General features: G+C 28.5%; 1 protein-coding gene across 1 annotated transcript; it reads right to left on the bottom strand.

The window, feature by feature from the left end:
* Window positions 1-323: 323 nt before the first annotated feature.
* LOC125864051 (B3 domain-containing protein Os01g0905400-like) lies at window positions 324-5,251 on the bottom strand. The gene is made up of 3 exons (XM_049543995.1): window positions 5,144-5,251; window positions 4,652-4,985; window positions 324-358 (listed from the first exon to the last, which is right to left on the bottom strand). Exons 1-3 carry the CDS (start codon window positions 5,249-5,251, stop codon window positions 324-326), a joined length of 477 nt encoding a protein of 158 aa, XP_049399952.1.
* Window positions 5,252-13,244: the final 7,993 nt, after the last annotated feature.

The raw sequence follows: 13,244 nt of genomic DNA, 5'->3' as shown, positions 1-13,244 counted from the left end.
ACGAACTTCTGTAAGTTATTTAATATAAAAAATGAATATGAATAGTGAATATAGTATGTATATATTTTGATGCTACTATTCATTTTTAATGTGCAGGGATAGTATTATCGGTACGTGAATGAGAATCTAGATAGTTCAGTCCAAATGACGTCTGAATTGTCCACTCAAATTTGGATCGAAAAAGTGGTTGGGGGCACACAAGGGTAGAATCTATGGTCAAGGCTCTGGAATGATCTACGACGACTCCAGTCAGACTTAGAAGGTATTGGTTCGTTGCTTCAAGCCGAGTCACTTGACGTTGATCCGATAGATGTTATGTCAGATCAAATAGTTAAACTTACGGCAACACTGGCAAAGTCTGAGCAAAGAAGAGTAGTTGAACAAGAAAGCAGGAGTGCACCGTTCAACAAATCAAAGAACAAGTGCTAATCTCGCTCGTCGACCTACTACAACGTCTCCTGCTGAGGACACAAACTACGAGAGTGTGGAAGATAATGATGATTTCATAGATTGCACCCTTAGCTTCCATCTCTTTACTTTATGAACTTTTTTGAATTTTGAAACAAATTTGAAAGACTTTATAAGTCTATAAATTGTGATTTAGGTACTTTTGAAGGTTAATTCAAGTTTGTTGTTTTATATTTTGTGTAGCATGTTTATTATGTGTTTTGTTTGATTGGGCTGAATTGATTTGAATTGAATTTGCAGGTGGGCAACAGAAACTGGCTGTGAAAAAAATGCAGAAAAAGCGACAGACAGGGTAGTTTTGTACGTCGTTTGCACTTTTTTAAAAAGTAAAAAAATCAGAAAAGCGATGGACAAGGTCCTTTAATCCGTCGCTTTTTCAAAATTTAATTTTGAGAAAAGCGGCAGAGTGCGTTGCTTTTTGAAATTTTTTTAAAAAAAGTGTCTGACAGATTCTCTGTATCAGTCACTTTTTAAGATTTAAAAAAATTACAGATTAAAAATAAATGACAGACTGTGTTATTTTTTAGAAATTAAAAAAACTAAAAATTATTTTTTAAAAAAGCGATGGATATTGTCGTATTCTTCAATAATTTCTTTTAAAAAATAAAAATAAAAAGCGACGCAGTCCGTCAATTTTTAAAACACGTCGAGCCAAAAAGCAGTGGATTTGACTGCGTCGCTTTTCCGTCGATTTTGACCAAAAAAGCGATGCAGTCTGTCACTTTTGTTCGTCGTTTTTCGCCTCTTTTTTAGTAGTGGATGATCCATCCAAGGGCAATTTGTGCATTTTTGATAGTTTGATGCTCTTTCTTATCGTTAAGAAAATTCAAAATATTGTGTTTCACTTCATAGGATTACCGTGCATATATCATGAGTCATAAGAAAAAAAACATCGACCCTAACAAGAAATTCATGCTTCCTTGAAATTGGATCACAGAAAGCAAAGTTAAGCAAACATGTAACTAGACTCATAAAGATTTAGTCTCAAAATATAGTGGATGTCTATGATTGAATTGCAAAAACTTTTAAATAGGTTTCCATGACTGTGAATCGAACAAAACTGAGATTGTAAATTCCAAGTTTTTCTATGATGAAATGACAATATCAGAAGAATACTTGCATAATAGTTGCAACAAAAGTTCTGCTTCAAAATGATAGTACAAAATATATGACCTAACAAGGAAATAATTAAATGTTTTTTAAAACCATTAATGATAAACTAACATAGGTCTTGCTTCTGTATGACTTCTTCCTCTTTAGATTATAAACCAAAGAATCAACATTTCTTATTTGTAAAGGGAAGCTTAACAAAATGTCTACACACGTAAGAGTTGATGGAAACCCTTCAGTTGCTTTGATAAAAAATGAAGTATGATAAATCGAGCTCAAACTAATCAATTTATTCATATATTTTGAAAAAATCAAACCTCACATTTATTCAAGGACATGTGTATCACGATCCAAAGTATACCCTAGGTATGACATGACATATAAGACCACGAGAGCCCCAACACAAGCCATTTGGCATACATAATGCATAAGGAATTACAACAAAAGATAGAGTGAATAGGTAAAAATCGTCTCATGTTATAAAATAAAGTTTCGAATATAAAGGCAGAATCATAACTATGTCTTGACAAGCCATTCTACACCAACATAAGAGTGACTGGGACATAACCCATACACCACATACAAAGTCTCAAAGAAAAACAAGAAAAGTAATAAAAGTTTTCATGACCTTGCCCTCGAATGTATGAGGACTCACCAACCCAATAGTAAAGTAGCAACCCAAGCTAGCCACGAGCGGAAGGAGAAGCGGAGGATCCTATATTATAAAACAATATTGATACAAGTATGTATTAGTACATGGAATATACTAAATATGGAGAAATTCATAAAGGACATAAACATGATCATATGAGGATTTAAACATGTTATGCATGACCAAGCTAAAACTTGAGTAAAAACTTTTAAAGAATTGTAAGTCATAAACTAGGTCAATGAATTCTTAAAACATAATGAAAACTTTCGTAAAACCTTTGAAGGCAACAGAGTTGGTTTTCTGGGATAATTACCACTAACCGACACTAAGACCATGCGAGCTATAACATGGAATATAATGTAACCCTAACATCGAAAAGAGAATTCTACTTGCCAAGGTAGTCTCAGTAACATTGATTCATATTCTATTTGTGGATCCACTATCTAGGTCATTTAAGACAATCCTATGGGGGCACGTAGTTTGACACAAAAAGATTGCTTCTAGAGACTCAATTTCTACTTATGGGAGAGCCTCCATCTCAAAGTCCTCTCGATGCTAAGTAAAATCCTAATGGAACTAGTCATAATCATATTCATATTATCATACTTGAAAAGACACAATTAAACTACCAATCCAATCATTAGTCATCATAAAGTAGCTCCTAATAATCATGATTCATACATGTGTGAGAAAATCTTTCACAACTATGATTTCATAATATGTGAGAAAACCTTTCACAATTTCATTTATACTTATCTCAAAAGCATTCTTAGTTCATAAATATCATTTTCATAAACATGCATAGTTTTCCTAATTCATAATTCATAAGTTCATAAGCTTTCTTCACAAATTCATCATCATAATCAAGTAAGAAACATGGGTATATATGAAATCAATTGGAAATCATGTAGCTTAATTAAATCATGCCTAATAAGATTGAAATTGATCAATTGAATCATAATCAAATAAGACCCATGGAGATTGCATGAAACCCTAATCAAATTAGGTGAAATTGACTTTGGAGATTGAGATTCTTTTGGGACCCAATGGATGAATGAAATGCGCACATTGGTAAATTCTCACATATCTTGATAATCAAAGCCCTAAAATGCAAGCAGATTGAAGAATTGGAGCTTGAAACCCTGGCTTTTGTTCCTTGAGCTTGGGAGAGAGTTGGAGAGGATGAACTTGGGAAGGAATTAGGCCTTTGAGAGAATTAGAGGGTTTTGGTAATTTTATGAGTTGAAAGGTAGTTAATTATAGGACTTAGAAATAGTGTCAAAATGACATAGTATGAGTATTAAATGCATAAGAAAAGACCCAAATACCCTTAAGACCTACGGGTTGGACCTACGATCCATAGGAGTTTCTTTGGTCTGTACTAGTCAACCGTAGAGTCACTTATTGGGGCCTAAAATCTATCCAACTTCTACGAGACCTTCCTACGACTCATCAACGTTTCTACGGCTCGTAGAACCCAAGTTCAAGCCCAAAATTTCACTAAGATTGAAACACTCCTATGGAACCCATCTACGACCCAATCCAAACAACCATCCTTCATGTTCACTAGTAGGTCAATTTATTGGGACTTGAAAATTTCAAAACTCAATCATGATCTTACGACTTTCTTTCTATAGTCTATAGATTGGACTCGTGATTCACTACTTTAGTGTCAAAATTGAACTTTTCCCTTTTAATCCAACTTTTTAATTTCCTAGGTGTTACAATGCGCAATTTAAAAAAAAAACTCATTCATTTTAGATGTCACTATTGACATGTCCTACTTCGAAGAAGGTGCTAAACTTGAAACATAGTTATACTCTATCAAAATATATTAAAAATAAGTTATAGTGTGCCAGGTACAATCTCGAGATGCTTATTTTAGAAAATTTATATACTCAAAAAAAAATTAATCCAAATTGGGTGTATGGGTTTTCAATCTCATGAATCTTCAAAATTATTTTATAGTATTTAAGCTCAAAATTGTCCAGAAAAAACACATTATTTCCTCTATAACATCTTATCAAATGCAAAAGTTTGATGAAAAAAAATGTTAAAATGCATGCATCTTCAACGATAAACTAAAGACTCATTTAAACTCAAACAATGCACATGCTCGTCTTGATAAACAAACACTTCTTCATTCCCCTTGTTTTCTATTTCTCTAAACTATTTTTTCATGAGTCGAGGGTTTGTCAAAACAATTTCTCTAATTTCAAAGTACGGTTACTTGTGGGATTATCAAAAACATGTTGTTGATCTATAATTGTATTTGAACTAGCTCAACATAACATCAAAAAAATCAAGCTTTAACTAAGCTATTATTGCCTCAACTTTATAGCCCTAATATGTATATTCAATACAATACAACACAACAAAAATAAAATAATCCTAAAAAATTGTTGTGAATAGAAAGCTTACCAGATTGAGATTCTTCTTTGATAGTTATTTCCTGATAAGTCTTTTCATTTGGTTTTCCTTTGCTGATGTCACTATTGAACTTGATCTTTTCACAACCACTTGTTCCGAATATTTGAACAATGAAGTGGCGATCATCCGGAACATAATGGAAAAGCAAAAATTCACCCACTTTCAAATCATGCTCAGCTGAAAATTTGGCCCAGCCCTGTCGGATAGCAAGTGAACCATTATAGTTGCACATTGTTGCCATCCATCGTCGTCCACATGAGTCCTCCAAATAAATCTCCTGATCAGTTAGGTGTGGAACTAAGCGAGCAAACTTTGGAGGAAAACACTGAAAAGAAATTAATGAAATTAAAATTAAGAATAATCTTAAACCTAGTGGGTATGCTCAAATGTTCACATTAATAAGCAGACAATTAATAACTATACTAATATACATCTAAACAAGTAGTTTAAACTAAGTAGGAAAAACAAGTGTAGACACTTTACCAGAACTTGTAGGAAAGTTTCTACAATCATTACTTTAAAGAAAGAAATAACTTTCTTTCCATTAATCAACAAGCCGTCCTTCTTGCACTCATCATAGTATGCTTCCATCTTCTCCAACAACTTCTAAATCCTAGACATGATATGAAAGTATTAATAAGAAATTTAAGTTAAGAAAAATAATACTAATAAAAANATATATATATATATATATATATATATATATATATATATATATATATATAACACTATCTAGGCAAGGGTCTCCTTTCTTAGATTATTGAAAAATCACATGTTATCAAACATGATCTACATTTATCAATCAAAGCAGAAACAATAAATGTTGTCAATCGAATCGATGTGTTGATGCAACCATGATCCATTCATGTTTCACAACTCAAATTGGTTATTAACAGTAAAAAAAAAATTACATAACCCTATTTTTTCAAGTCACAAAGATTGATACCATCATAAAACAGAAAAAATAACAAGCAAAACACAAAGATTTCCAATATATACACACATGAGGAGGATTGAAAATTAAAAAGAAAACAAAGACGAAGAAAAAATTAGTACCGTCTGAAAGTAAAGGAAAGAGCAGAGTGAGAGCAAGCAAAACTCTTTGTTGAGTCAAAATGAGTTTGCTAATTTGGTTTAAGTAGTAAAGCTTTCCAAAAAAACAAACTTTTTTGTTCTTTTTATTTGTCCATATACAAATGCATAGTGTTTATTATGAGTTTTTTTTTTTTTGGTAAATTATTATGAGTTAATATCAATAGATTATAATAATCTCTACTTGTGATACACGTGCATCAATTCTATCAACAAGTGTGTTGTGTAAAAAATGTGAAATTTGACAACACGAGAAAATGATAGTAAAAAATTAGAGTTTGTATATGAAAATAATATAAATTGAGTCAATATTAATATGATCATGATTTTCTCTATATGTCACACCCCATACACGTGCACAACTTTTATTAATGGTGTTTGAACATAAAATTTATGAATTGTTTTTTAAAAAAAGTATAATAATATTTTTTTTTTTAGTTGAAAAAATGATATATGAAAATTAGAGTTATTTATGCACATTATATATATTGAGTCAATATTAGTAGGATTATGATAATCTCTATTTGACACACCAAATACACGTGTACAATTGTTATTAGTTGCATTTGGACATAATAATTGTGAAATTTGAATTTTTTTTTTATATATTTTCAAGTGGAAAATGATATTCAATTCGAAATTACACCTGTGTTTTAATATAACATAAATTGAGTCAATATTAGTAGAATTATAATATGGCAAAGGGTCAAATATACCACTGTACTATATGAAATAGTTTAAATATATCCTTCGTTATATTTTCGGTTCAAATATACTCCTACCGTTATACTTTAGTATATATATACCTCTAATTTTAACGGAGAGACACATGTCAGCTTAGGAATCAAATAATTCACTCCCAATTTTAAATACCCAATTCTTTTAAAGCCCACCCATTTAAATCATTCCCTCCGTTGACCCGGTTTGAACCAAACCCATTTTCATATATAGTCATCTTCTTTAATTAAAACTTCTATCAAAATCAGTAATGATGTATTAGTCCAAAAGAAGTCCCATCTGTTAAAGTGGATGTAACAAAACATTATCCAGAAGTGCACGAGGAGTCCCTTGAGTACAGTACAAGACTTGAAAAACTTTTCAAAATCAAAACAGTCTTCCTCCATAGAAGGATTGTCATCACAGTGCAGACATGTCTTTGCCAGAAGAGGGACATTTGTTAGAGAGATTGAACTTGCTGCATGGGTGAAATTAAAAAATCTCAACTTGGGGCATTAATTTCTACTACATTTGAAATTTCCAACACTAACTTCTCATGGCAAAGAGATATTAAAGTTCTGGGCAATTCAAAGAGATTGTGACATTACATAGTTCCGGATGATTAATCTTATCAAATCCTTGAAAGTCCAATGGAGGATGTATTAAGAAATTATGAAGAATGTCGATTTTGTGGAGGTTTTAAAAGAGAAGATGACTACGAAAATTGGTTTGGTTCAAACCGAGTCAGTGAAGAAATTGGTTCAAACCGGGTCAGTGAAGGAAATAGGTTAAATGGGTGGTTTATAAAAGAATTGGGTATTTAAAATTGGGGGTGGGTTATTTGATTCCTCAGTTGACATGTGTCCCTTTGTTAAAATTAGGGGTATTTATGTGTCAAAGTATAACGGTAGGGGTATATTTGAATCGAAATTATAACGATGGATATATTTGAACTATTTCCTATAATACAAGGGTATATTTGACCCTTTGCCGATTATAATATTGTCTATGTGGCACATTTAGTGCACTCGCACCACTTTTATTGGTGGTGTTTGAACTAAAAAATTGCAAACTTTGAAAAAAAAATTGTTTTCAAGTTGAAAATGATAGTAAAAAGTTAAGAGTTTTATGTAAACATGATACAAATTGAGTCTATAATAGTAGAATTAGGATAATTTGTATGTGGGCAACCACCCATTATACCTGCACAACTTTTATTAGTTGGGGTTTGGACATAAAATTGTGAAATTATTATAAAAAGAAAAAAATAGTATATGTTTTCAAGTTGAAAATAATAGTCAAAAATTATAATTGTGTATGAACATAATATAAATTTAGTCAATATTAGTAGGATTATCATAATCTATGTGTAGCACGCCTAATATACTCGCACAACGTCTATCAATGGCGTTTGGACATAAAATTATGAAATTCTAAAAAGAAAAAAGAATTGTACTTGTTTTCAAGTTAAATATAACAGTCAAAAATTAGAGTTATGTATGAATGTAATTTAAACTGAGCCAATATTAGTATGATTACGATAATCTCTATGTGGCACAATTAAAAAAATTATAAATTGAGTAAAATTGAGTAAAACGAATGACGTCCTGAATGTTAACGCCGATAAAATGTGTATAGCTTTATTAACATTTTTATACATAGGTATGCTAGATGAGATTAGTGATTGAAGAAAGAAAATATACATCCTATATGGTTCAACAACAATTACATCAACTCTAGGAGTATTAGCATAATAATTGCACAAAAAATGCATCATCAAAATGATAATATAATATATATGCCCCAACAAGGTAACAATTAATTTTTTTCAAAAGCCATTAATGATAAAAGGTAGACCTGATTTTTTCAAAAACCATTAATGATAAAGAAGGTCTTGATTCAATAAGAGAAAAAGGAAATACACAAATTGGGAAATAGATAGAATCTCAGCCAATAAAAAGCAATTAAATGCAACATAGAGTGAAATGGAACTTAATAACAACAATGTAATGTAAGTTCAGGTGATGAAAGGACTAGAACACTAAAAAATCAATGTAACGTAGTTATTGCTTCTTATTTTAACGACCCTTCCCGATTGCTATACTACAACAAATTTGATTATCAAGGACAAATGATTTCGTCACTTATAAATCATATTTCGTCACCAAAGATCTTGTGTGATGAAAAAAAAAATCGTCAATAATCATTCATCACTAAATGTGCGTCACTAAAAGTATACAAAGACGATTTAGTGCATCGTCACTAAAAAAGTTAGATTAACTACAAAAAAAAATTGTCCCCAAATGTGTCGATATTTGTGATGAATTTATTTGTCATAAAAAATGTAAATTTTTGTTGTTAATAGTATGATTTTGTCACCAAAAAGTTATTTTCACCTACAAAATTACACCGTCACTATTTATTGAGTTCAATTAGTGACAACATCAATTGTCTCTAAAGTTATATGTATTTCGTACTTGAACAAATGTAATTTTGTCACTAATGACTGCTTTTTATTTACAAAAAATTATTTCGTCCTAAAATATATAAATTTGGAACAAATTTATCATTATAAAAAGGTTAACAATTTCGTAGTTAAATCTATCATCTTGTCACTAAAAGTGTTGTTTTTACCGACAAGATATACTTGTCACTATAAATTATCATGATTAGTAACAATATATTTTTTTCACTTTAGTCGACTTATGACAAAATAATTTATTTGTGATAAAAATATTTGTCTTGAAAAGTTTGATTTAGTCGTTGCTAAAAATTACCTTTGATGATATAATCTTTTGATGAGCACAAATATTCGATGACATTTAATTATTCGTATTGATATTATTTTTTAAAATTAGAATTACATAAATTGAAAAATAAATAATAAAAATATCTCAAATAATAATAAAATTCATCCATTATCATACAATTAAAACAACAAACATTTGATGACGTTCAAATTTGTGAATGGTAATAATTCACTAGTTTCTCGTTAATTTGATAATTTATGCAAGATTAGTTAATTCATCAATATAACAATTTTACAAGAAAAAGTCTAAGTCGTGATATGTAACATGAAAATTTATTAAATTAGCATCATGACAAATATTAAATTTATTTTTTAAACTTAGCAGATATCATATAATAATGTAAACTCAACATAACAAAATAAAACATTTAAACATAATAACAGAAAGTGTCACTCATGATCATATAATATTTTAGAACTAAAATAATATTGAAATAATCTCATAAAAGATTATTATATAGTTGTCAATAAGAAAATAAAAATGTTACCCCTTATATGCTAATGTAGCCAACTTATCTAATAACTTTACTCTTCATTCAATTTTTCCATTCATGTGCGTACCTGTGTGAAAAGGAAAAAATATAATTTTAATATGTACTCACTGCAATTATGATTTAAATAGGATATATTTTCAAAATTTTAATTGTAAAATTGATATTAGAATGAGAAATAAATAGTAAAGATACTTACTCAAATTAGACGGTAAAATTGTCATTCCTTCTTTCCTAAATATATAGACCTTGAGCTTTGTCTGCAAATTAAAAAAAATCAAGAATCAAGAAAAAGAAACTTACTTAAGATATAGAGCAGTCGAAAAAATTAGATCATACTTTTTAAAAAAGCCCCTAAAAATCTCTAACACAGAACAAACTCATAGGCTAAACACAAGTAACTCGTAGTTTAAATTATCATACTATTTTTTGTTACAAAAAAGAACACTAGAGTGAAGGGAGACAAAGTTCACAAACTAAAATGCATTTAAGAAACCCACTGAAAATTCAAGTGAAATATAGCAGAAAGGAAGAGAGAGTTGCATATTCATATTATTTAAAGAGTATGCATCTAATGATAAAACACTCAAAATTTAATAATAATAAAAAAAAAGATAATGAGAGAAGTATTACGTGGGGAGATAAGGAGTGGATGTGGCTAATAACTAAAAGAGAGATTTGTGGAGAAGGAAAACGAAATGAGAGAATTACGTGTGTTTTTTTCCTACAAATTTGGACATGAATACTCTCTTTTAATTTCTTCATATGGTTTTGTTAAATACTTTTGTCTGATTTTAATTTGACATAAAATTTAACAAAATAATTTAATTTATTTGATTTTGACTTGACATAAAATTTAAGAAAGTAAATAAGATTTTTTAATCGTGTAATCTTAAATTAAAAATACGTGAAATGTGTCAAAATAGTTTTTAATCTTCTAATTTTAAATATGTCATGTGAAAAATTAGAATTAAAGAGTTACCAAAATAAGGAAAGAGAATTTATTTTTAAAAATAAACTAAAAAAAAAAAGAATATGGAAGATAAATTAAAACAAAGGAAATTATAAATATAAAAGAAAAAGTTGGGTAGAAAACTAAGTATTTATCATAATATAAAGATACTTAGTAGACATGCAGGGAAATGTGTTGGTTTCATTTTATTTTCACACTTTAAATTTATTATACTACCCATAATTTATGGCTACAAACAATAAAATTTGAGTAGAAAAAATAATAATCAAGATAGAAAAATATTATGAGTGTTACAATTTATAAAAATCTTCTAGTTCTTCATTTTCAAAATAATTTCAAGAATTTTTAGTTTGATCTTGAATTTATGTTGGATTTGATATATTTTGACTTGAATTTGATTTGTCATAAATACTTTGATGACTGCCTTAAACAAGTTTCCCCACAAACAAGTGAATTTGATCTGGAACGTTTTGATATTTAATTTATCCTTGCCCTTTATTTTCAAGTATTTGTAATGTGTACACAAATGTTTGAATGCTTGCAACTTACGGAAAATTTGTAATTTTTGACCCACGAGGTTTTTTTTGAAATTCTAATGACTTTTCTTATAAATTATGACCTCCTATTTATAATTATAAGATGAAAAATTGTGATAAGAACAAATTGTTTTTGATTTGTCAGGTTCAAATGACATAGTGATATTTAATTGTCGGAACATATCAAATTTAATGCTATGTCATTTTGATATGTGACATGATCTTATTTTCTCATTTATTTAATTTGGCGTACCACATCAGCTGACATGTAACACCAAATTAAATCTCTAGAATAAGATGAAATTTTGCGTTTGACAAACTGATATAATCTATAATTTGCAGCCCAATTAAATGAGCTAACGCACAACATTATGATGCACATGATACATTAGATATCAAGTAAAAAATTTTAATAGTGTGCTTGCAGTATTATGATATATATATATTTTAAATTTTTTTAGTATTAGATATTTATAAATATACCAAAATGTATAGTTACATAAAAATTTATAGTATATATTATTCAACCTAATGTTAGTACAAAATTAAATGTGAAGTTGTTGAAATTTTGCCTACAAATATTTTGATATTGAAACAGATTCCAAAATTATAGATTAACAAAAAAAAGTTGCTTGCAATTTCTTTTTAACATATATTTCTACATAGGTAAGATTGTAAGGTGTTAATATGAAATAATTTTTTATGTTTTTTTTTCAAAAGTATAAGTCATAATTCTCTATTATATGACAATAAATAAATCGAAGTTGAACCAACTATGATTGCCAATATTTCATGCATATTGCAAAATATCAAAATAAAATTTAAAACTATCGAATCATATTGAATTAATTTGATATGTTGTACAATAGTATTTTTTAAAATCAAAAATTAAATTTACATTAATCGAAGTTTGAATTGAGCAAATTATTATTTTAAAATGTCTTACAGGAAAAAAAAAAATTAGAACTCATGTCTGATGGATATCATACCTAAGTTCTAATTTTTGCTGATAGGCAAAATTTCATGTCAATTGAGAAGGTTTAGTGTCTTAAAATATCTTGAACATTTGTCTTATGGGCAAAAGATAGAATTTTTCTAAAGTAAACGTTTTTTTTTAAAAAAATAATATGAAACGGGGTTGAAAAATCAAGATCACCCATTACGAAGGTCATTTTAGATAATTTTTTTACAAGGGACAAATTATCAAAACCAGTCCATCTTAGGGTCATTACTAAACTTGAGCGTGGAAAAGGGCTAAGATAAAAAGTTGATCTTTAAGAATGAAAATGACCCAAATTAAATTTAAAAATTAACTAATCATCTTTAAGTTATAGCCATGATTATTTCAAACATAACAGATTCGCGTTGCCTTGTGACCAATTATTGATTAAATAATCAAATTTAATCAATTATTTATAATTAAAGATATTTATGAAAGAAATGCATTATGTAGTAAAATTGAGATAATCATTTAATTAATTTAATAATGAAAGCCTCTTGATTTAGCAAAATAAAGTAATTATTAGTAGTAATAATGGAGTCCTGATCATAATTAAAGCACAGTTGGCTTTGACAAAATAAAAACATACTCATTTAAAATGCTTGTTTTTTTAATAAATAAAGTAGTTTTTAAATTAATAAAATGAAATAATTAATACTTAAAATTATATGTAAAAATATAATAATATATTAGGATATTTTGCTAAATGAAATAACAAAATAGCGCCAACAATAATTTTAAAAATAGTTTTGACATTTATAAATAGTTGTTTCACTCTTGTTTAAAATTCAAGAAACTTAATTAATTAAGTTAAAAGAAAAAGAATTGATTAATTAATTGAAAATATCTTTGGTAAAAATAGGGTATCCACACCCATAACCACCACAACTAGCCATCATCACCACTAACTGCCATTAATTTAAAATATATATATATATATATATATATATATATATATAAAGTGTT

This window comes from Solanum stenotomum, chromosome 5 (genome assembly GCF_019186545.1).
Source record: "Solanum stenotomum isolate F172 chromosome 5, ASM1918654v1, whole genome shotgun sequence".
Classification (NCBI taxonomy): Eukaryota; Viridiplantae; Streptophyta; class Magnoliopsida; order Solanales; family Solanaceae; genus Solanum; species Solanum stenotomum.
Note: the sequence above shows the minus strand (reverse complement) of the source record. Positions and strands in the feature narration are given on the sequence as shown.